The sequence below is a fragment of the Danio aesculapii genome, chromosome 3 (genome assembly GCF_903798145.1).
Source record: "Danio aesculapii chromosome 3, fDanAes4.1, whole genome shotgun sequence".
Taxonomy (NCBI): domain Eukaryota; kingdom Metazoa; phylum Chordata; class Actinopteri; order Cypriniformes; family Danionidae; genus Danio; species Danio aesculapii.
Genome location: NC_079437.1, coordinates 14,806,271 through 14,832,679, shown reverse-complemented (window position 1 = coordinate 14,832,679; position 26,409 = coordinate 14,806,271). Strand labels below are relative to the sequence as shown.

General features: G+C 35.7%; 1 protein-coding gene across 1 annotated transcript; it reads right to left on the bottom strand.

Annotated features, from left to right (window-relative positions):
* Positions 1 to 1,511: 1,511 nt before the first annotated feature.
* On the bottom strand, positions 1,512 to 26,197 carry st8sia6 (ST8 alpha-N-acetyl-neuraminide alpha-2,8-sialyltransferase 6). Its single transcript, XM_056453228.1, has 7 exons — positions 25,593 to 26,197; positions 13,599 to 13,670; positions 11,181 to 11,261; positions 10,714 to 10,858; positions 10,472 to 10,584; positions 10,246 to 10,338; positions 1,512 to 5,960 (listed from the first exon to the last, which is right to left on the bottom strand). The coding sequence occupies exons 1-7, from the start codon at positions 25,685 to 25,687 to the stop codon at positions 5,480 to 5,482; spliced, it is 1,080 nt and encodes a 359-aa protein (XP_056309203.1). The 5' UTR covers positions 25,688 to 26,197; the 3' UTR covers positions 1,512 to 5,479.
* Positions 26,198 to 26,409: the final 212 nt, after the last annotated feature.

Here is a 26,409-nt window from a genome sequence, read left to right as displayed (position 1 = left end):
TGTTCAGCTTACATCATGCGCGCGAGAACTCAATAATATTCACGACAAAAACCATACATGGTCAATTATGGATCTTCTGATTCTAGGGGTATTTTATGGTGTAATAATTAGCTTATAAATCAGATATTCTGAAATTCGGAAGATTTTTCGATCTTACCAAATCTATTAACCTGCTATGTAGAAAACAGAGAACAACTGAACTTATTAAACCAATGCAGTATATAAGTTAGCACCTTTAAAACTGGATTGAATCCTTCTGAAATGTTGTGAACTTGTGTATAACTCAAAAAAAGATTAAAAAATAAAATAAAATTCTCCATTTTTCTTATGAATTCATCAAAGCTATGCGCAATATTGGTGGGAAAGAAATTATATGAAGAAAAAAGTGTATTATTACATAAAATTCTAAAATACGCATACAACCATTCTTAAAGTGCCCCTATTTTGCATTATAAAAGGTCATATTTGGGTTTGGGGGGTCTCCAACAACAGGCTGACATGCATGCAAGGTCAAAAAACACTTTCATTGTCTTATAATATGCATTTATTTTTACCTAATTATCCCAATGACTCCCATATCATTTGTTCAGCGATTCATATTTGGTGGTGTAGTGTATTGACATCTACACGTTCAAGCAAAAGAACCCAACCCAACACGATTCGTTTATTTGACTCTGAGTCGACTATTTCATTAAAGAATCAATAGTTTTAAACACAGTGAACTTTCAGATTTAAACCTCAGCTGGATGTTTTCATTCACTTAGTGCTGTGCTGCACACTGCATAGAAGGTCATTTTCAAAAACCCATAATAGGGGCTCTTTAACATGTTGTAAAATGATAGTTTGCATCACTAGATATTATTGTTGCTTGTTATTTATGTTATGAAACATAGATTTTAAATGTTTGCTTCTTATATTTGACCTCAATCTCTTTCAGCATTAAACTGATGCTTCACACTGGGATTTCTGCTTTGCTTCCGTGAACCGTAAATCTACTGTGATTTGATTGGTCATCTTCATCGACGAGGTATAAATATAAAGCCACACAGGTTTAAAACACAAAGGTGAGTTACTAATTCAACTATGTTCATTTTAAGGCAAACTATCCCTTATTTATAAAATGTATTTCTTGTTTTAACAATACAATAATTCCTAGTAACTGTGGAATATTCTTTCAAAACACATCAAACTGTGTCGGCATGGTGGCTCAGTGGTTAGCACTGTCGCCTCACAGCAAGAAGGTTGCTGATTCGAGTCCCGGCTGGGTCTGTTGACATGCGCTATAGGTGAATTGAAGAAACTAAATTGGCTGTGGTGTATGAGTCTGTATGGGAATGTGAGAGTGTATGGCTATTTCCCAGTTCTGGGTGGCGGCTGGAAGGGCATCTGCTGTGTAAAACATATGGCAGAATAGTTGGCGGTTCATTCTGTTGTGGTGACCTCTGATAAATTAGACTAAGTCCGAAGGAAAATGAATGAATGGACACATCAAACTGCACAGACAATTTGCATTTGATCAGAAAGTGATATTTAATTAATAATTAAAAGCAACTTTAATTTACATTACAGTGATTTCTGTGTAAATATAGGGCATTCAAAACTGGCACGCTGAAAATTGGCACTATTGTCAGCATTTACACCTTCTGTGTTAGCTTTTTTTATGCTAACCCACATCTATGCTTCCTATTATTTCACACGGTCAATGTGACACCACACTTTGAAGCTTTCTATTTATGGCAGACATTTCCTAAACTCACAGTCTTGCGTTATAAATTCAGTGCTGCTTTTTACAGCTATTTCTGCACACCTGAGATCAGATTCACATTCACTGCCAAAGAGGACAGACTGGCACTTGTGATGAATGCAACAGTGCTGGAGGAGCACCGCTAAAGGCTGACTAAGGCAAGACCGCTTAAGGAGTGTTTAAGGGTGCAACTCTGGGTGTCATTTTCCTAATTAGAGTTCTTTCACAGTACACCAAGGCTAAAGTCGGTACATTCATTTTTAGCTAGTTTTGTGCACAAGGTTATCTCAAAGTAACTCAAAACTGATGAATTGGTTGTGCATGCAAGAGTGCACAGCAAAACAAGCAATACAGATTCAGTGCACATTTACAGCTGCTTCTTACCACACATCCTTCCTAACAAAATGTGTTGTACTTCTTAAAGGGTTAGTTCACACAAAAATTTAAATTTGATCATTAATTATTCCTATTTCGTTCCAATATCCAACCTTCTATCATGTTCATAGCACAAATTAAGGCATTTTATATACTGTAAAAAGCGAATAGGTATCATAAACAACCCATATCATTCATAAAAATAATCAAAAATATTCCATGTCACTTCATTGGTTCAACTGTAACCATACAAAAGCTCCAAGAACAATTTTGTGTGTCAAAAACACCTGTAAAAATGACTTTATTCACTTGTCATGTGTCAAACTCAAGGCCCACAAAGCAAATCCTGACCGCTGTAGAATTTTATTTGGCCTGCGAGGAAAATTCTAATTTAAGTATTCGTGCAAATAGATTATATACAATGTAAATGCAAACTGGTTGATGCATTTGCTGCGAATATCCTCTGGCAAAGTTTGAGATATTTAACTCAAACGTAAAATTCATGTGAGGTGAAAAACATTCTAATCTAGAGTGAGTGACGCTGTGCTTCATGTTTGGTATGAACCCAGCATTATAACAAAAGTCCATGATACTTTATATCATATATTGACTATAAACTATATCTCCCATAATGCATGCTGGTTTTGTGAACCAAATCTGATCCTTAATTTGTATTTTCTATTGGATTCAAGTCAGGTGATTGGCTGGGCCATTCCACAGCTTGATTTTCTTTCTCTGAAAGCATTTGAGAGTTTCCTTGGCTGTGTTTTGGATCATTTCTTGCTGAAATGTACACCCTGGTTTCATCTTCATCCTCCTGCTAATGTAGACGTTAAACTGAAGCAGCGAATATTAATTTAAAATGAAGGACAGAGGCTTGCTGAAGAACTACTGAGAGATTTCAGCTGCTGTCTGGGCTTTCACTGCCTTTCTACACCTCCCTTTCTTCATGTGTTCAATACTTTTTCCCTGCGTCATTTCATTTTATTGAGCATAACTTCATTTGTAAACAAATTAGTTTTGTTTTCTTTGCATATATAAATTTCTTTGGTTGTTACCAACATCAGGTGAAAATATCAGGTTAACAGCACCTTTAGAAATATGTTTTAATTACTTCAATATGTTATAATGAAATAAAGAGAAAATTATTTAACAACATGTTAAGAGCAATTCTAACATCAGTCTTACAGTTATGTTTGCTCTGGTCCTTTGAAAATGAGCTTGACACCCCTGCCCTACTAGTCTTCCAGGTCAGATTTTCTATATGCAGCATGCTGCTAATAATGGCAAATACAAATGGCAGTCTAATGTTAAAAACATTGTAGCGGCCATAATACTGTACAGTGTACTGTTGCAGAAAAGCCAGCCTGATCTCGTAAGGAAACGTAACTATTTTACATTTTGTCAGTATTATGAGTTCAGTACGAAAATGTACGATTTTTAAAAGGAGACACCAAACACCCCTAAACCTAAAGCCGCCTTTCCACTGCACACGACAAACGTCAAGCAACAGTCATTCATTTCCAATGGAGAGTTGTCCGGGAGCTGCGTGGAGTTTGATCATCTCCGCAGAATTTGCATCTGATTTGAGTTGCGGATCCGTTAAAATATTTGAACTCCTATGACTAGTTGCAGTGGAAACTGTCTTTGGAAGAAGAGTAAATTATCCTTAATTGTACAAATGCGATCGTACAAATATGACACTAAATCAAAAAGTTACGAATTGCAGTGAGATAGTGTTGGAAAAGGAGGCAGTGGTGAGCAAAGTCATTTTTAGGTTTGGGAGCTTCATATTATTACAGTTGAACCACTGAAGTCGCATGAAAGTTTTTGAAAATGTTTTTAGTTCTTTTTCTGGACTTCGAATATCAAGACCACTGCTGTCGAAGGAGCTCTCAGATTTCATCTAAAATAGCTTAATTCATGCCCTGAATTAGGGTTGGGTCGATAGACGATTCCATCGTCCATCGCCGATGGCCGATAGACATCACTATGCTGAGCCGGCATTGCGATCCTCCCCCCCCCATCGCAGCAGCAACAAACTCGCGAAAAATACACACTTAGGCCCTGTTTACACTAATACGTCTTAAGCCCTGCTCACACTGTGAGATTTCAGCCACGATTTTGTCATCTTAGACAAATTTGTGGAATCCTAAAAGAGTCCTGAAATGCTAGGCTAAAATCGGAGATCTTTGATCGTTAGTTTGACATGTTCACAGACAGCCGATTAGTGTCCGTTGCGATCAGATTTTTCCTCCGATGAAGTTCTGGCAGTGTCAGAAGATTTCAGACACTTTCCTGCAGTGTGACAACTGCTGCGATGAGCATCAATCTAAGAACCAATAGGAGCGGTGAATTTGATGAGGCAATCCATGCAACAATTCAAATGACCACGGAGAAATGCCAAAAAAAAAAATTCTTCCTGGTTTTATTATTGAGACACCGTGAGGAAAATTGCATCTACAGATTGTTTACGTTGGCTGTGAGGAATCATTTCAGAACGCGGGATGGTGAAAGTGTCACGGGTGGATGACGTCAAACTCCGGAGGTGTTTACTTTTGTGTTTAGCACGTCTTCATAGTCGTTCAGTCTTACTTTATGACAGCTGAGATCTTAAAGTGTGACATGGGTTTCATCTAGCATTTCTGAAAAGCCCTCCTTACACAATACACCGCTGAAAACGCACATCACGTGACCACACACACACAAAAACACACTGGATCGTGTCTCACTATAGTTGTTAAACGTGATATTTAATTAATCTTGTCTCTAACTAACACCTCTTCGGTCTTGAATCTATCAGGTAATGTGTCACAGCATCAGCACACTGCTTCAATCTTTCACTTTCACGCTTGTACTTAGTAATTTTAGTGAAAACCTCAGATACTGTTGGTTGGTTCCTGTTGGTTGTGCATTTTTTTATCAACCAAGTTTGTCGACGCCATTATAACGACACAGATCACTCTGCCTATTCCTGCCAGAGTCCTGCAGAAAAAGTGACTGATAGGTGGTCATTTGTGTGTAACTTATCTTTATTTATGATTTGGTTATGGGTAAAATAAAGACCATGCGGGTCAGGTAGTTGAAACGGTAGGCTACAAATAAATAATTTGTTATGAGTTCATAAATAACTAATTCACTGATGTCATCATCCATCAGGATGTTTCACATTAGATATTGTACGATGCCAAATTGGTTGATATTGCCCAACCCTACTCTGAATATGAAGCAAGATCTCTTGAGAGTGCGTAATCAATAACCGAGTTTTCATTTTTGTGTGAACTAACCCTTTAAATAAACAGAGGTATTCTGTATGCAATCTACACCAACGTACCTTACGTTTCCCACCAGCCTCGTGTTTTATCTATGAGCAGGCTGACATTCACCCAGGTGTATGTGAACCACACCTTGCTTATGGAGTTTCAGTAATTGTTCGAACTCGCTCGGCATTGAATGCACATTTTTCTTGCTCTCCCGATTATCGTAATAATGGTTGGTGATAGGTCGACTGTCGTTCGGATGTTTACCGAAGGGCCAAAAACCGTACAAATGGACATTAGTACAGATTTCTAGAGCCAAGCTGGCCATGATGAGCCCAGTGCTGGGGCGAACAGAGTTTAGGCCTTGCTCACGCCAAAACTTCGTCAACTTTCTCAAGTATTCTGGATTCAGGAAAATGGGCAGCGGGCCCTCTCTGCCAAAGTCTTCCAGTGTGTAAAAGGCACGCAGGGATACAGGCGTGTTGTGACCGTAGGAGAAGGCTGGCAGCAGTAATAAGGCTTGACCGTATGAGTGAAGGCTTTCCACAAATGGACGCCGCCGCTCCATCAGACCACTATACCTGTAAGATGAGAAGCAGAAATAAAGTCTCAATATATACACTGATACACAGTTGAAGTCTAAATTATAAGCCCTTTTCTTTTTCAAATATTTCCCAAATGATGTTTAACAGAGCAAGGAAATTTTCACAGTATTTCATATAATATTTTTTCTTCTGGAGAAAGCCTTATTTGTTTTATTTCGTCTATAATAAAAGCTCTCTCTTTCTTTTAAATCATTTTAAGGTCAATATTATTAGCCCCCCAAGCAATATTTATTTTTTGATTGTCTAAAGAACAAACCATCGTTATACAATGACTTGCCTAATTAACCTATTTATCCTTTTAAATGGAACTTTAAGCTCTTGTATCTTCAAAAATATCTAGTCAAATATTATTTACTGTCATCATGGCAAAGATAAAAGAAATCAATAATTAGAAATGAGTTATTAAAATTATGTTTAGAAATTCTTTCCGTTAAACAGAGTTTAGGGGAAAAAATTGGGGGCTAATAATTCAGGTGGTTTAATAATTCTCACTTCGACTGTATATAGCCAAATGAGGAGATGACATCAATAAGAAGTACATGAGAAATGATTCTTGGCAAATATTAGTGTTGTTTACTGTTAAGTGAATGGGCAAGTCAAAGTCAATCAATAAATCAATGCATCTAAAGCTGCATTCAGCTGTCAAGAGTTGTGTGAACTTCCTCTGTGAAGTCCTCTGTGAACTTCACATACTTTTCAGAGTTCAAGAGTTTAGCTGATCCTGATAAGCACTCGATGTTAAAGTTGCAAACACAACTGCTATCTTCCTCCATGAGTTTAGGATCAAGATAGTTTTGTTTTTAGCTCGACACAATTCCTGGGATGTCAGGTAGATGGCCAATGTTTCAAAGCTTTTGAAGAGTTTTTTGAGTGCCTTTTGCATGTGATGTTCAGCCAACACATGGCCGTGATATTTGGTGTAGACTTTGATTGACAATATATGTTGCCATCATTAATTTTCAAAAATGTATATTGTGTGCTGATATGAATTTAAATGTAAGAAACATGGTTTGTTCATTGAATAAATTTTTTTGTGTTTTATCATAACTTTATTATCACAACCATTGAGCCATTTAATTTCCCTTAAAACAAAAGTGCTAAAAGTGATGAGTAAAAACGTTTGTCACAAGCCATATCCATGAAATTCGAACCAGAAAACCCCAGATTTCTGCAGATTGTTGAGCCTGTTTTTACTCTATATGCAGTTGTTTATATTATGTTGGTTATATCATAAATTTGCAAAAAATATAGATAATTTGTACACAGTGCAATTTATAATATAATATTCTCTATACCTTTTAGTGGATGTGTTATAGGATACCTATTGTAGATTTGTTTACCAAACAAGGGGTTCTAATTGGATTTGCATTTTAAAATTTAAGTAAAAGTAATTTTTTTTATTTTATTTACGTTTTCAGCTCCTATATTCAAAACCATTCAGCATAAATCTGCATACGTTTATTTATTTAACAAAAAAATATCAGCAGGAATAGAAAAATACATGCAGTAAATAAATGGGGTATGCGTACAGACCTTTAATTTCAGCTTGCCAAGCCCAGCACTTCTGGTGAACTGTTTTCATTATAAAATTGCCATGTTTTATAATGCCACATTTTTCAAAAAATCGGTGATCTTCACTGCCTGATAAATATAAGTTATAAAGTGGGTCTCAGACTGGACAAGAAGCACTGCATTACATTCCGTTTCTCCCTGCCATGTCTTTAAAATATGGCAGTTTATTTTACCCCAGTATAGTTTTTGCGCTAGCCTGCTGATCCTGACGGCACTTGCGGTTGCACGATCTTTCATCTTGTCTTATGTTTGAACAACTAAATGAATGCTTAACTCTATTTAACTGAATGTATTGTAATTACATTACAACATCAATACTGTAAAGGAACATTAAGAACTTAAAAATAGTCAGATTATCATTGGCTGAAAAGTACTAGCTGTGCATATAATCCATTCTGCAGATTCTGTTGACCCTCCCATGACTGATTGGCTCGAGCTCCTCTATCCAAATTCCCGCCTTTCGTTCATTTAAAAATAAACGGTCGCTATCATCACCTGCACTCTGAACACCATCAGCTATGTGCGATATGCGTTGGATAAAGTCTATCGGGTTAAGATATGGTTTCATTTAATAGTAACCACAGTATTTTAATTGGATAATTTTAAAAGATTGGAATTTAGCCGAATGAGCCAGCTGAGGCTGAACCATAGAGCTGAGTTACCGCAGCTAAACATCCGCAGAAAGAATTGCAATACAAAAATGTTTTACAGTATGTGAAAACACCAATTTCTACACTTAATGTGGTTACACATTCAAGCCGTATACATTTTTTACATACCATTGACAACGCAAATAACATCTACTTAAATGTTTTCAAATGAACGATCCCACGAATGCTGTTTGTGTTTGACTCGCTACAAAGAGTCCATTCAGTCATACGTCATACGTTCGGTTATGTTTTATAGCTTATGTTTTCATAAATTTTCAATCATTTCTAAAAGACTCAATTGGTCATTCATCATATAATCTGACCACACGGTGGTACATTTGCCAAAAGCAATTATGGTCACAAATTCTCTCATTACAAACAGTTCAACGGAACTTGCGAGCATAGTTGGTTAACGTTAGTGATTCAATAAAAACAACTCATTAGAGTTGTAGAGGCGCCACAAACTAGGAAAACATTATAATGTTGTTCTGTTTGCGTGGTCGACACAATAACTTTTCACATGCCTCATCTAGATAATATTATATATTAGACATTGCTGTAATGCATTCATATATATATATATATATATATATATATATATCCTTAGTACAAATCTTGTTTCTTTATTATATATTTCTTTGGACAGTGCTCTTAGTGAGCACACAACTGGATCGAGGGGTATTTCTATATCTAATATCATATCTATTTCTTTTTAAAAATATTTTCAAAATTCCGAAATCATAGGACAGTCCCAAAAAAATGTGGGTATGATCTCCAATTTTACCACATTTTTTTTCAAGACAAAGCAACAGATCTCACTTTACATATGTAGAAATCATCAAAGGAGTATTAAATTACCTCATTTTTAGTTTCCTATCAAATTCTTTCCATTATTGACTATTAATTCCTTTATGTCATCTTTCACATAACTCAATCCAGACCTCGTCCCATTTTATCTTTTGTATAAAAGGGAGACGTGTCTTTTAGCTGGAATGTTTTTTTTTTTTTGCAATATTTATGAAGTATTCTTCTATTTTAATTGCTGTAAGAATTTAAAGTTTAATTTTATGACCAAACAAATGATTATTCTTTCTCTTCTTTCTTCAAATCACAAGCGTTAAAGGGATAATTCACCCAAAACTGAAAATTCTGTCATCATTCACTCACCCTCCACTTGTTCCAAACCTGTTTGACTTTCTTTCTTCTATTGAACACAAAAGAAGATATTTTGAAGAAAGCTGGAAACCAGGTAATGATTGACATCTGTAGTATTTAATTTTCCTACCAAGTCAATGCATACAATTCTGACAGTATGATAACCCTGCATAAAAATATCACGGTTTGACGGTATTGTGATTACTGCTCTAAAATTTATTCTTTTTAAATGTGTGGGTACAAAAAATCCCATTTGCACACAATACATTTTATTTTGAGAAACATTTCAAATATTTTGGAGCAATAAACATGTCAGGCTAAACCAGGGGTGCCTAAACTCGATCCTGGAGGGCCAGTGTGCTGCACAGTTTAGCTCCAACTTCTTTCAACACACCTGCTTTAAAGTTTCTAGTATACCTAAAAAGAGCTTGATTAGCTGGTTCAGGTGTGTTAAATTGCGGTTGGAACTAAAATATGCAGGACAACGGCCATACAGGACTGAGTTTGGGCCCCCCTTGACTAAACAATTCAAACGAATCATTGACTTCTGCTGTCTTCATTAGTTTCAAAAACACAGATTTCTTCGCAATTTAAAATAACATATTTGAAAATCTTTTCTGCTGGAGATACTGCTGTCCTAAAAATCTAATAAAAAAATCTTACAAATACCTTAGGATTGGTATTGTAGAAAATTTTGGCAGTTTTAAAATCTTGACTTTTTCAAACTGTGGTAAACCTTGAAAACGGTTAGAGTCCCATGCCTGGTTTAGCTTTCTTCAAATATCTTCAACTGTTTCCGACAGAAGAAAGAAACGATAAGGGTGAGGGTGAGCAAATAGTTTGTCCTTTTTTCATTTTTGGGTGAACCTCAATCACAGACTCACTTCTCATGGAGGATGCTGGGATTTGCTGTGACAAGATTGGTTTTGTTTCCCACATCTTTCTCATATCTGTCATCAAGTGGTGGAAGGTTGCATCTAAAATACAGGGGTTGATTAGGATTAGTCCATGGTTACTGATAGGAAAATTATTTAGTATTACTAATGCTGAAATGGATTATGATCATTGTGATAATAATGTAAGCAATAGTTCACATAATATGAGACATACCTAATGACAAACTGGGCTGAATTGATTTCTTCTCCACAACTGCTATTGGCCAAAATACCTCCATTACCCACCACAGCACATGACTCCCATGTAACATTTCCAAATGGCTGCTCCTACAAAAAAAGCACGCACGCACGCACGCACGCACGCACGCACACACACACACACACACAAAATATAAAAAACACCATCTGAAAAACAGTCATCAGTTTTAAACTTTGTATTAAAGTTTGTATCGCTACCTTAGCCAAGATGTTGAACAGGGCTTGGGTCACCTGTAGTGGTTTTCTTCTTTCTCCATCATAGACAACATTTGACCCCAGAGGAGTGTTATTCTGTGTGACCACAGCCTTTGACACAGCATGGCATTTGTCATTTAGTAATAACCTGGAGAGAAACAGAAATGCTACGTTTATGATTCTCTTGATTAAAAACATCAGATCTAACTGTAAAGGGATAGTTCACCCAAAAGGAAACATTTTCTCACTACTTACTCCCTCAAGTGGTTTTAAACCTTTATGAAGTTCTTTCTTCTGTTGAACACAACAGAAGATAATTTGAAGAAAGCAACGGTAACCATTGATTTCTATAGTATTTTTTTACTAGTATGGAAGTCAATGTTTTCAGCATTCTTCAAAGTATCTTCTTTTGTGTTCAACAGAAGAAACAAATAAAAGTATTTTTACTGTTAAACGGACTACCGTTTTACCTGAATCTTTTAAAGTTTGCCTCGTGTTTTTTCCAGCTGTTTGAATAGTTTCCCAGTGCTTTGCCAATGATCACACTGTCTCTGAAAGCATTACAAACACATACAAATGGAAATTATAAACTCTGGTGTTTCACAAACAAATGCATTTACATTTAATCAGACAGTTTTATCCAAAGCGACCTACAAATGACAACACTGGAAGTAATCAACACAACCAAAGAACAACAATATGCAAAGTCACACTAATGTAAAGTCCTATTTCGCCTATTATCCCTACATATCAAGTTACAACCTTCCTTTGTTGGAAGTTTACATTGTAGCCACTTTTGTGAAAATTGTCCCTATTAAGTTCTTGACTTTCACCATCGAATTAGCTGCTAAATCATCCAAATAAATTGTAGAAAAAAGCAATCCATTCCATCACCAAAAAATATTTTGTAGTACCTGTATTACTGTCAATATGTCTGAATGGCTCAAGATGCTGGATTATAAGGTTCTAGCTGACATTTCTGTCAAAATTGATTGATTTACATAATCTTACTCTGGCAAGTTATTTACATTATGTGCTTTATTTATTTAAAGTGTGTATGTATTTACACACTTTATGTATCTTTATGTATTTATGTATGTATCATTCCCATATAAATATTTATATATGGAATGAAAAATCATGAAATGAAAATAACTGCTCAATTTCTCAGATCCATTGAGAATGCCCATTGTAACCTTGTACATTTTAATTGAACACATCACAAACAGTACCTATGGTGATTTTGTGACGCATTTTTAGTTCGAATAGGCTACCAAAATATTGAAAACTAAATCCTCATAATGCGCATAAAACTAAATATGGTTTTGTTAAAGAAAAATAGTTAGACTACATGTTTTTCTTAGATTATTTGTGTATTGCAACCATAGTATTGTGAAAAGCCATGCTGAAAATTGCGTGCTGATATTTTAGCTGATGAAGTCTGTTATAGCACCACCCAGCGGCCAAAAGCATTTTGCAGAAAATGTGGCGAACACAATGACCACAATGTAACCAACTGTATACATAAATATACAATAGTGTTTTAGTCACAGAAGATAGAAAAATAGATCAAAACAATTTAGTTAGTAATTAAATGCAGTGGTGAAAAGAGTACTGAAAAATCATACTTAAGTAAAAGTACCATTACTTGCCTATAAAAATGTTGTGCAAATAGAGGAAAAGTATCTGTTGTAAATATTAGTCAAAGTATGAGTAAAAAGTAGACCTTTCAAAAGTACTCAAGAGTAGTGAGTATTACGCTGTAGAAAGCTGATGCTTTAACATGTAATTTGTGGATGTGTGTAAACGTAACATTCTGTAGTGCATTTAGTTATTGCCCAGCAGGCACACGACATCATAAGACGTTAATATTAGGTTGGATTTAGGTTGTGATTCAGTGTGTAAGGACAATGTTATTTTGATGTCCAATAACGACGTCAAATGACATTGATATTTAGTTGATTTTAGGTTGTGTTAGAAATTGACCAAAATCCAACGTCAAGCCAACATCTTAAAACCAACGTCATATTGACAACAAATACTGACATTCAGCAGTTATGCCAACCAAAATCCAACATCTGATAGACGTCAAGCTGTAACATCATTAGATGTTGATATTTGGTTGGCCGTTGGACATTGACGTTGGCCTGACGTTGGGTTCTGATGTCATCCCATTTTTCATTTCTAAACAAAATGCAACGTTCCCATGACGTTGTGGTACAACTTCAATGTGACGTAATGTTGATATTTTGTGCCTGCTGGGTGTTTAAGGCCATTTCGGTCATCACACAGTAAACATCCGTCATCTTTTCATCAGTGACTGGTATCTAAACAGTCTCTGAGTCCTTGTGTGTAAAGATTTTAAACATCTTCTTTTGTACACTTTTAACGCTTAACAGTTTGCTGCAATTATAAATCGCCCTTGTCTTGAGGTAGTTCATTATGTGGCGATTTACTTTCTATGTGTGATTTGATTGGACAGGAATCCCAGTTTTATACATTGGACAGGAATATACATTTTTCTAATCCCCATAGACAAGAAAATATAAAGTAGAGACTGCAAGTTGAAGGAAAGTAGTGAAGTAAAAGTACCAATACTGCACTAAACATTTACTCAATGGATAGTAAAAGTACACATTTTTAAAACTACATAGTAAAGAACAATTTCTGAGAAAAACTACACAATAACAATTACACAGTTTGAGTATTTACACCCCTGATTATATGCTGTATGAGATCCAGCAGAGAGTGTAATCCTTTTTATTAATTAATTTATTTTTACCTGAAATACATATTTTTGTTTAGATCTTATGTTTACATTGGGTGTCTGCCATGTTGATGAAAAGACATCATGTGATGTGTAACAATGAGTGATTTTGCATACGTACTTGCATGCCTTACAAGATTGTGTGTTGGAGGCTTTTTGAGGAAACCTAGATGCAGGGTGAGGGATTACATTACTGTGGAGAGAAAGAGATTTAAAATGAACAAACAAACAAACAAACAGAACCACTCTAATATTCTAGTGGGGATTCAAAGAACTGTTGCAGAATAATAAGCACCACAAATGTCAATCTTAACTTGGATCGGAGGAATAAATTTATATGTAGACAGACAAGCTTGCAGCTCGCATAATAGCATACTGCATAATCACATAGTGGATAATTACATAATGGGTAATTACATAATGCAGTTAGCTCTTATTTCCTTGAACATCTGTTATGGGCAGAGCAGACAGCCCTTCTAAATGCGCTGCTGATTTATACCAACTCTTTCTATATTGTTTAGCCAATAGGTGGCGACAGATGACATGTTTATCAGCATGTTATTCATTTGTTCGATGGCATTCTGTACCAATTCAAACACAGGATTCATTTAGAATGAAACGACTGACTGTCTTAAAGGGATAGTTCACCCAAAACTAGGCCTATCACAATAATCAATATATCTTGCACTTATCGTGCAATACTTGGACACAGAGATAGGAAATAATGAAGTACAAATACTTTGTTACTGTTGAAGATTTTTCTGGTATCAGTACTTTAATCCACTATTTATTTTTTGACAACTTTTTACTTTCTACACCTTCCATTTCTTAATTGGTCTCGTTTCTTTCGTTTTGTGGTGCGATTTACATTTTTTCTTGTCATTTGAGTTGATTTTTGATGCACTCAGTCTATTTTCATCATTGCCCGCCTGCGGCTTTCACACACATTATGAAGGCTAGTATATGAAGATTACTATGAGAAAGGCAAGGATGACTACGCAGATAAGACTAATGGCCCGTTTCCACTGAGTGGTACAGTACGGTTCGGTACGCTTTTATGGCCGTTTGCACTGTCAAAAGGTGTACCGAAGCGAACCTCACCATACCACTTTTTCGCCACCCTTTCGAAAGGGTACCAAACACAAGAAAATGGTCGATAATAACGAGTCATGGTCGATCCGGGCTCAAACAAACCTTGTTGTCGTCTTGATGAACAGCCACAAAGCCAAAAAGAAGAGCAGTTTTACCCTGTGCCCCTTAGTTTTTTACAAGCCAGTCTGAAGCGCGAGCGGTTTTGCTTTCTTGCTTGCGCTCGCCACGCATCTATGAAATAACAAACTTCTTGAGCTGATGATAATACCATGCGCTTGATTATTGACGTGCTTTTGAAACCCCGATCCTGTCAGACACTGACAAATGCGAGAGTGACCCGCAAAAAACAAAGGAGAAGCCGGAATAAAAGGAGCACATTATTTTTTCAGCAAACCTGAACAAACTGCCATGTTTAACTATTATTATCACCTTTTGGAAAATTATGAACTCAGAATGATGGAATTACTGTCTAACAGAGGCTACATGTGCTGCTGAAGATTACAGACACAGATGAGAGGTTTACACTGACTGTGGGCTTTATTTTGTGTTGTTTTTAACCTAAATAAGGACTAAATGTGTGCTGTGTGTGGTTTTACTGTAATTGATAACATATCGAAGACTGTAAGGGTCTGTATGTGTTTATATATGTTGCATTTATTTATTTTTTTAATATAATTACAGACATTACAGTTGGCTGTTTCGCACTGTCATTGATCTGCAGTTATAATCAACTCATGTTCATAGAAAAGTTAGTAATAAACATGTATACACAAGTATTTATGTGTACAGCATTTGTTTTGTGAGAAGTGCTTCTCATATGCAAGCGACCCATACAGCTTTATTGTAGACATTTCCTCGAGCGAGAATGACGTCGACTTAAACTTTCTGTCGTACACCACGCCCACCAAAAGGGTACTCTTGGTAGTGGAACTGATAAAGGTGACCCGTTCCGACCCGAACCGACCTGTACCAGTCAGTGGAAACGAGCCAAAAGGGAGTCTGCAAATTTAACATGATGACGCTGCCCTGTTTACACGGTAATAAGACACATTTTGCTCGATTAGATCACAGGTAAACAAGAGAGATACATTCCAGTTTAAAAATATGCCATACAAATGCTTAAGGTAAACAGTCTTTAGTCCACTTCCGTTCATACTGCACGGCATTTCTCTGGTCTTTCAGTCTAATACCACAAAAAAGTGCTTTTCTTTGTAAAGATTTGTACATTTAGTACTAAAACAATCAAATACTATATAAAAACTATGCATTGAGATTTATTTCCTTTTTATTTCGATGACTTCATATTTCCTAATACAGAATTTATGCTGTTTAACATTTTTTTAATAGATTTTTTTTAATTGGCTATATGATTTTACATATAGGCATTTTAATCTTCAATTATGATTTTAACAAATGTTGTTACAACAACAAAAGTAATTATACTGGGCAATTCAGCAATAAAAATATAATGCAAAAGATCCAGAATTTATTACATGAGTAAAGGATCATGCACTTGTTTTGTAGGTTGTAGTCAGGCCTGTGTAGCTTTAAGCATAGAATAAATGTATTAACAGAATTAATGTGTATCCATTAAATAAAACATTCACAATACCCTGGAAAAAAACACTAAAATAACGGGTTATGTATGAGAGCTGCTAAAACAAACAAACAAACAAACAAAAATAGTTTGCAGTCATTTACGATGTGTATTTATTTTAGCAAAAGAAAATATATTTTCAATATTTTCAATAATATTCAAATATAAAATTAAAAAAATTCAATATATTTTGGACAAACGTCAGTGTAAAATGTAAGACGTTATTTATAAAGATATACAAGCCCACAGAGTTATTTTTAGAGTGTATTGACATGAATGGCAGCTGTTGTTCTTGATCCAACAGTCACAGTACCACATGCTGAATTGCTGTGAGTTTGCATCAGGATGATGATACATGGGGGGAAACCGGATATTTACCCACCTAGTAAAACTAAAACATGTAGTAGTAATGGGTACTACTTAAGTACATTTTTGAGGCTCTACTTCTTTTTTTTTTTTACTTGAGTACAAAACTGTAATCAGTATATCAACTTTTACCAGAGTCATTTTAAACATGAGTATCTGTAATTCTACTTGAGTAAAGGATGTGTACTTTTGCCATCTCTGCTTGGACATGATCGCAAAAGTTTTTGGTGTAGTAATAAATATTCACAAATAACGTTAAGGCCATTTTACAATTACATTTACATTCTACCTCACCGGTGTCAATAATAATTGGACATCTACCTAATAGGGCATTTAATTGTGTATATTTAAGAGGACATCCCTCTAAGTGAGTCAACAAATCATTCACTCAACTGATTCATTTAAGAACACTGATTCATTCAGGAAGTTAACACCTTGTTTGTTTTAGAGACGTAATTGAATTTGCTGTGAGTTCGTTTGGATGGTTTTTGTTAGCAGAGCAATTAGACTGCTGGATTCATGGCTGTGCTTTTAAGGTAAGTTACTTCATTTGTTGTTTGTTGAACTGTTTCGTTATGCCAAACCAATCTGAAGTAAATAACGAGTAAAAAAGTCTGTATTTCAACAATCTGACAATTATATTTATGTGACTTAGCTCAGAAAAATGCAGTGTTATACAAAACAACCACTGTTAATAGTTTATGATGTACTCTTTTGGCTTGCTGGCATGAGTTTCTTTTCTTTTACTGCCTCTTGCCTTTCATATTTAGTCTTGCTTTGTTATAGTTTTATACACATCAAATCTGCAATTTATACACCAAGTTGTAAACTGCTGTCGACTTTACAAAAGTGTATCCCTGCTTAATTTCCACACGGTCAGCTTTAAAATTGCTCATGTACCTTGCCTGACAAAAGTCTTGTTGCTTATCCAAGTTTTAGCAACAACAAATAATAACTGGACTTCTAGTTGATCATTTAGTATCAGAAGTTGCTTATATGAAAGGCAAAGTCCTCTAGATTACACTTATCTTAGCAAAATAAATTATGATCATGCCTTGATTTTTATTTATTTCATTAGGACAGTAAATTCTGACTTTGCTTAGACAAAAGTCTTGTCACTTAACAGAAATAATGTACAGTATAGAATATAAAGTCATGGTGCAGTGGGAAAAGAATTAATATTGTGTATGACTCCCATGAGCATGGAGAACTGCATCCATACATCTCTGCAATGACTCAAATAACTTATTAATAAAGTCATCTGGGATGGCAAAGAAAGTGTTCCTGCAGGACTCTGAGTTCATCAAGATTCTTTGGATCCATTTTCAATGAATTCTCCTTCATCTTACCCCAGACATGCTCAATAATGTTGATTTCTGGTGACTGGGCTGGCCAATTCTGGAGCACCTTGACCTTCTTTGCTTTCAGGAACTTTGATGTTGAGGCTGAACTATGAGAAGGAGCGCTATCCTGCTGAAGAATTTGCCCTCTCCTGTGGTTTGTAATGTAATGGGCAGCACCAATGTTTTGATACCTCAGGCTGTTGATGTTGCCATCCACTCTGCAGATCTCTCACACACCCCCATACTGAATGTAACCCCAAACCATGATTTTTCCTTCACCAAACTTGACTAGTTTCAGTGAGAATCTTGGGTCCATGTAGGTTCCAATAGGTCTTCTACAATATTTGTGATGATTGGGATGCAGTTCAACAGAAGATTCATCAGGAAAATCAATCTTCTGCCACTTTCCCAAATGATCAATTAGAAGTCAAGTTATTATTTGTTGCTTTTACGACTGGGATCGATGACAAGACTTTTGTAAGGTAGTGTATAGTTTGTGGGATATTGTAAAGTTATCAGTCTATTGCAAACAGCCAAGCAAAGAAAAGTCTTTGTACAAGTACTCGTGAGACTGGTTTTGTTCCCTATTTCTTCGCCTCTTGCTATATCTTTGTTCCTATATCTCCCTATCTTAGTTTTCAATTTCTATTACTCCCACATTGTCTGTTACTCCCTATCATCCACACCCACGCTCTCCATCTCACTTCAACACTGTTTGCAAAATAGAGCTAGTCGTCTTTGAGTACAGCCCTCGGTTCAAAAAAAGGAGAGAGAGTGATAAATTAATTTGGGATAAAGTACTATTTCTTTAACCTGCATAAAGTAGTTAATTTTGCATTCCAAGTCAAGTCATGTAGGCTTTTATTCATTTCAAGCATATACAGTTAGTACGACAAAACAATGTGCTACATACTACAACGAAAATTTAACAACATAAATGAACAAAAACTAAATAAGAAATCTTATTAGCTGATTTCCTAATTAAGAGAATACAGATTGACAAAGTGCCTATGCAAATGTGCAAACAGAGGCATGTTTTAATAATGTTAAAGTAATAGTTTGTTTGACATTGTTTCTTATGTTAAGGTATTTTGAAGAAAGCTGGAAACCTGTAACTTTGACTTCATGATGTCAATGGTTAATTTGGCCCAATCCCAAGTCTATTTTTGCACCCCTACCCTTTGCTCTTCCCCTTCCTCTTGGTCCTTGAAACAGAAAGTAAAGGGGAAGGGCTTCAAAATTTTTAGAAATGGGAGAGCACTACAACAACAGCTCTTGCTTCATATGAGATTGACGATCGCGACTGTTGAAGTTATTCCAGTTGCGTTATTTTTTTGGTTTTTATCTTCAAGAAATCACTGATGGCAACAATATCATGTTATCATAACAATATAATGTAACAATAAGATTGTAACTGTACTGTGCATTTACACCTTGGCCGTATCTATCCATGTACACACAAGAAAACAACATTAACATTTTAGCAGACACTGTATAAAGCCCATTCCCAGTCACTAGACTTTTTTTTCCCAAGTGTCAGAATGTTGTTGTACTGCTATACAGGAGTTGTTATTACTATGGATTATAGATAGCGAAATTTAGCGGCTTTTGTTTTAGCACTTTTTTTTACCATGACAGTAAAACAGAAAGGTTATGAACATATTAAAACATATGCTTGTTTGTTGTAAAAATTCGTAATAATGACACAAAAACTAATTTCACTTCCATGTGCAGCCATGCTGCCGTTGTAGTTGGTGTATTTTGGGAAATTTTCTTACCCCTTGGTTTTGAGTGTAGTCCTGAAAAATCTTCGTTTTAAGGTCTATCTAGCCCTTCCCCCTAGCCCTATGCCAGGGGCGTTGCTAGGGTCAAAAGGGATAAGGGGCTTAGCCCCAAAGAATAAATGGATCTATATGTGTTCTTCCAGCCATCTTAGGTATTTTCACAAGAATAAAGTCGATTTATTCAATGCTAACTGATAAAAGCATGTTACAGTAGATTATAGCTATAAAATAATAAGCTAGATTCATGAACTCACTGTGATTTAACTATTACAGAAACAGATGTGACTGGCTATATCATATCTAGATAAATATGTCTAGATATCTATATCATATCTAGAAAGCTATACAATTTAGTTTTTTCTGAATAATTCGCATGTATTTTTAAAATGAATTACGCACATTTTATTGATCACAGTTATTTTATTTCATCAAAACTGCACACCTTTTATATTGTGAAAACACATTTTAAGCTCCATCAGCAGTTAGAACTATTCAGTTTAGTGAAACAGTTGTATTATTACCTCATCAGCTTCAGCTCCTCAAAATAATGAATGAATGATGACAGCAGTAACAGGATTTTTTTAACACTTGTCGTGTGAACAGTACCACTCCCACCTGCCGGTAGAAACAGGTACTGCTGAACAGCTGACTATTTAATACTCAACACGAATGTTGCGTTAAGTGTAATGTGCATGATGTATGGTAATTTTAAGTACTTGGATAACAAAATAAATGTTATACAGCCTATTTTTTATTTAAGTGCAACATATTCCAAAAGATCAGAGGCTTTTGACAATACATCAGGGGCAAGTCCCCACCCCCAACCCCCCTCGCAACGGCACTGACCTACGCCTTCAAGCTAAAGAGAATTGGGACACCCCTTCCCCATCACGTGCAAAATGGGGGGTAGGGGTAAGGGGAAGGGCTAAGAGGTAGAATTGAAATTGGCCCTACAATGTAAAGCCCAACAGTCAACTTTATGATGAAATGAGTGTCGTTTACTCTACTTATTTGAAAAGAGTTTTGAACTCAGTGTTGAAGGTAACGACTTATTTAAATACCTCATTACTTCAACTTAAATGGAGTAAGTTCACAGTACTCATACAGATTAGTTTCTTAATTCAAATGGTTTGTAGCAATCGGTTTCCTCAAACGGTTTGAGTTGCCTTAACTTATCAGGTTTTACAGTACTCAGTTGGTTTGAGTTCTCTTAATTTATTGGGTTTTACTGTGCTCAAACTGCTTTGTTTACTTAAATGGATTAAGTTGACAGTACTCATTAGGATTCGTTTTTTAACTTAAATGGTTTGTTGTAATCGGTTTCCTCAAATGGTTTGAGTTACTTTAATTTATTGGGTTTTACAGTGTATATGTCTTATTTTGGGTTCAACAGACTAAAGAAGCTCGTAAAGGTTTATAAAAGTTGTGTAAATAAATAGTGATATTCAGTGTATTTTGGATAAATTATCCCTTTAAAACGGTTCCTCAGAGCAGTTCTCCATGATCACATTCGCAACTCAAGGTCCATATCTGAGCTTCAAGCAGAGTTCATGTCCTCTAAACAAGCAGTCATATGCAAACAGCCTCCAGTGAAAAGAAGCTTAAAGTTATCTTGATTAAAAAAAGATTTTGTAGGCTACACAGGTGACTTTAGACCTTCTAAACTCAGGGTAGAGTCTATTTGTAGGTTTACGCTTTCTGAAGCCTGTGTGGCAATTTAGCATTATAAAGTTACCGACATGATTCACTATAATCCAATTTAATTATGCTTCTCTTCAAGTCAAATTGAAGCCTTCAGTTTGTTTGTTTCCTGTAATTTGCCATATACATGATAGAAACCTAATTCAGCTACTGTGAAGCACCCAGTGATTTTGTGCTGTTGTGAATTTCTTTGGGAGTTTAATCTCCCACATGCCTTGTAGTGATTAAAGGCTGCTGCTGTCAGTGTAACAGCACACAAGAGAAAACAAGAGAAAGGTCACAAGCAAGACAGCAAACAGCCATAATTTAGGGGATGGCTGAATAATTATAGTCATTATAATTAGATATTGTATAACATGGTTAACATCTGGCTATGAGACACTATATATAACTACACTAGAATGTAGTGTTTATGTGTATATATACACTTCCGGTCAAGTTTGGGGTCAGTTTTTTTTTTTTTTTTTCCTCCCAGAAATTATTCTGTTCATGAAGGCAGTGTTTATTAAATGTAAAAAAAAAAGTTAAATCATTAAATATCTATTAAATTTTTAAAAACAGCTTTTTTTTTTACATTTTATTGTATGTAACTTTACACTATTACTCCATTTTTGCTTTTATTACTTTAACTATTATTATTAATAATAATAATAATAATAATAATAATTAATATTAGATTGATTTCTGAAGGATCGTGTGACCGAAGACCGGCGTAATGAAGCTAAAAAATGCATCTTTAAAATCACTGGAATAAGTTATTAAATTAAATGATAAACTGCCTTTGAACAGTTATTTTATGGTGCAATAATATTTCACAATTTTACAATTTGTATTTTTGAATAAATAAATGCAGCCTTGGTGAGCAGGATAAGCTTATTTTAAAACATTTACAAATCCTACTGACCCCAAACTTTTGACCAGTAGTGTATATCTGACAATAAACTTAAGAGCTTTCTTACCTGATCTAAACCTTATTTATTTATTTAATATATTAGTCATGACATGTTATTTATTTAAAGAGCCCCTATTATGCATTGAAAAGGTCATATTTTGCTTTTGGGGGTCCCCAACAACAGGCTGATATGCATGCAAGATCAAAAAACACTTTCATTGTCTTATAAAATGCGTTTATTTTTACCTAATTATCCCAATGACTCTTATATGATTTATTCAGCGATTCATTTCTTCCCAAACCCCTCCTTAACGCGATGCGCTGATTGGTCCGATGACCCAGTCTATTGCGAATGGTCGACTGCGTTCAGCGCGAGACCTAGCACGGCTTATCAGAGTGCAGAGTGTATGTGTGAGCCCAATGTAGGAGTGCATTTAAAGGAGTGCAGTTAAATACCAGCATATTGCTCTATTCTTAACCATGACACACAATCAGTAATAATCCACACAGTGGCAAAAGCTGAACTATTTTGAAACCTGACCGCCGCACGTGTGTATAGGAACAGCTGACGGTGGCCATAGCAAGGACAAACGGCAGAGGATCGCGAGCTTACAAACAACAAAGCAGCACACGTTGCATTTTCTTTTTTTTTATTGTGGTTTTATTAAAGTTTTTATAAGCATAGTATACAAATATCATTTACTTAGAATGTTTACATTCACAAAAAAATAAACAAATAGACAAAAAATAATAATAGATAGAAATTATAATAATAAATAAATAATATTGACATGAGTCACATTTTCAACGTGCCTTTAGACGTGATACGAGAATAAAAAGAGTTAACCAGATACAGTACAAGCGGTTACAAGTAATAAAACATAATTAAATACATAATTTGCAAGCTAGAGAAAACAAGGAAGCAACCATTTTAACCGCACTTACTTACACTTGTGAAATGGAGGAAGGAACTGATCCATGAACTGTGCACTGATAAAGTTCCTGTCAAGCTCTGACAAAGTCCCATACATCAATAGTCTTTTCTGATCCTTCCTTTAACAAACAGCTGACGAATCTCCCATTGTACGCGTGTAGATTGCTGAAGAACTCGACAGAAAAATGACGGGAACACAGAACAAGGCTGGGGCTATAATGCTGAGGTGTTTTTCCAAAAATTATGTTAAACCACTGACTCTTAACAGCCTCATCTTTAGGTAGAAAAAGTAACACTAACTATCCCTCACACTTCAGAGCACAGCGTCTTCGCAACATGATTCAGCCGGGATCTGCTACAGTGTTTGTCTTCTTTTTCTTTCCGCAGTGTTTGTGTGCGGGGCTGGGGGAGGTCAATTTTCCCAGGTCTGCGCGTTTGCAACAAATGGGCGGGGCTTGAGTTCCATATCAATGTCACGCCGACACGGCTAACGATTCGTTACAGAGATGAATCAATAGTTTTAAACACGGCACACTTTCAGATTTAAGCCTTAGCTGGATATTTAACTTCACTTAGAGCTGTGTTACACACTGCATTGAAGGTCATTTTTAAAAACCCATAATAGGGGCTCTATAAATAAATCCAGATAATTGTGTTATTATATTCTACATTATTTTTTTGTTTTTATTATGTCGTTTCTATTATTAACTTTCATAAATATTTGTAGTGTCTGCTACAAATGTCCAGCTAGTGTTCAGTGATACCAAATTAATCATCTCTCTAATTATCATGTGCTATATTATTTCTGCGAACACTTCAAAAAGAGGAAGGGTTACAACTGCAGGCGTGAACATTTGTACTAAAAGAATCTCATAATGCTTTTCCTAATAGTTTTATCTAGTAGTTCCTTTTTGGTTTTGTTCTATTGCACATTTTTTATAGAAGTGTGTGCTGCATTTAATATATTTTACATAAGAGATAAAGACTAGTTGGTATTCAAAAATGTACAATTGAAGTCAAAATTATTCGCCCCCCCGCCCCCCGTTTTTTTTCTTACACCAATTTCTGTTTAACGGAGAGAAGATTTCTTCAACACATTTCTAAACATAACAGTTTTAATAACTCATTTCTAATAACCGATTTATTTTATCTTTGCCCTGATGACAGTAAATAATATTTGACTAGATCATTTTTCAAGACACTTCTATACAGCTTAAAGTGACCTTTAAAGGCTTAATTAGGTTAATTCGGCAGGTTAGGGTAATTAGGCAAGTTATTGTATAATGATGGTTTGTTCTGTAGACTATTGAAAAAATATATAGCTTAAAGGGTCTAATAATTTTGACCTTAAAATCGTTTTTAAAAAATTAAAAACTGCATTTATTCTAGCCGAAATAAAACAAATAAGACTTTCTCCAGAAGAAAAAATATTATCAGACATACTGTGAAAATTTCCTTGCTCTGTTACACATCATTTGGGAAATATTTAAAAAAAGAAAAAATATTAAGGGGTTTAAAATTCTGATTTCAACTGTAGCTAAAAGAAATATTATTAAAACAAATGATGTTTATGTATCCTTTAATGCAATTTATTAGCAATTGTGATGTATAACAGATAATTATAGGGGTGTACAATATTTATTGTAATTATCAAGGTTGTCAACCTCGCTAAAAACAAACAGTCATGTTTCTGAAGAGTCTAAAACCCTTCATTTCATGATGAAGCCAGCACAAAAGCTGTCATGGGTCAGTGCCTATGTTTGTACTTAAAGGCTCCCATTACCTTTAAAGATTGCTTTTGAAAAGGTTTCCCCCCAGTTGTACATTTTGAGAGTGTATTAGAATACAGCTAGAAATCCACTTTAATTCATAAAGTTATGAATATGAAATTGTCTGTTTAAAAAGGTGAATTTCATAAAACTTTAGATTTTTTTCTTAATTTTGGCTTTGCATTAATATGTAAAAACATCAGTGATGTCGCAAGTGTGTAAGATATCAGTATTCAGGCAAACAAATGCAACTTTCAATTATTTACTCGTGTGAAATGTGATTCTAAGCTTTACTGAAACAGAACAAACAATAAGCATCTAAAGTCCAACTTTTAGACCTGTCCAGCATCCCGAAACACTAAACCATTTACCAAAACCATTTTAAAAAGTATCATCTTCTCGCTTCAATGAAAACCTCCTTAAAAAAACGACGCAGTATACTCTTTCGCTAATCAGATGCCTGCGTTGAAACAGTTTCCTGACGGCACAAAGATAGAGAGATCTTATAAAGATTTATTGATGACTTACTTGACTTGAAAAGACTTCCTTCAGTCATGGTGGTCTGATATCTGTTAACACTCTGGTCTTTTCAACTTTACTCTCCAAATGGATACACACAAAAGGCTGATATACTCACTTGTTGGAGATGAAAACCCAGAAGGCCACACTGCAGAAGGAGCACAGAAGGATGACAGGAAGCAGCCAGCGCATAAGAGTCCTCATAACGCGCATCCACTGTTACACACGGTCTCGGTGGCACACATATCCGCGGACATGCGTGTGCTCTCGTTCAAATGCAGATGCTGCTGCCGCTCTCTCCGTATTTTACAACTCTGCCTCTTTCTTAACGACTGCACCCTTTTCTTTACTCTCTCTCTCTGTTTCTCTCTCAGACTGTTAATCTCCTCACTCTCCCTCCCTCTGCTTAATTTAACTGCCCCTCGCTCTCTCTCTCGCTCTCTCTTTCTCTTCTTTTCTCCACTGACAGGCCTGGCTTTTTATTACTCAATCCATCAGCCCACTTTTCTTCTCACATGCACAAGAACAAGTTCCTCCGCTGCTTTTCTGTCCAGCGCATTCCTTTAAGGCATCTTTCTTATTTTATCCTCAGCACTTCTTCACCTCATCCTGTTTCCTCTCCGTACTTCCTTCTTTCCACAGAAGCTGCTCTGACTTTCCTTCCGTCCGTTTCCCCAGAAAAGCTGTTGCTTCTTCTCCTGCATTCTCAACCCCCTCCCCCTCTCTTTCACCCTGGACAAAACTTGCCTGCCCCTCCTTCTGCTTATATCTCAAACACACTCTCTCTCTCTCTTTCTCTCTCTCTCTCTCTTTCTCTCGGGGTAATACGAGTGTCGAGTACAGAATTAGCCCATGGCATGGCAGCACCTCATGACTGGAGGAAGGGTTATGTGTACAAGAGAAGGTTTCACCCCTTCGTTTCAGTAGCCAATGAT

Excerpts from the sequence above, each read along its gene's own strand:
- st8sia6 (XM_056453228.1), bottom strand. The coding sequence starts at position 25,687 with ATGCGCGTTATGAGGACTCTTATGCGCTGGCTGCTTCCTGTCATCCTT. Across the intron at positions 11,262-13,598 it reads CAATCTTGTAAGGCATGCAA|AGACAGTGTGATCATTGGCA; the intron begins GTACGTATGCAA and ends TAATGCTTTCAG. Across the intron at positions 10,585-10,713 it reads TGTTCAACATCTTGGCTAAG|GAGCAGCCATTTGGAAATGT; the intron begins GTAGCGATACAA and ends CTTTTTTTGTAG.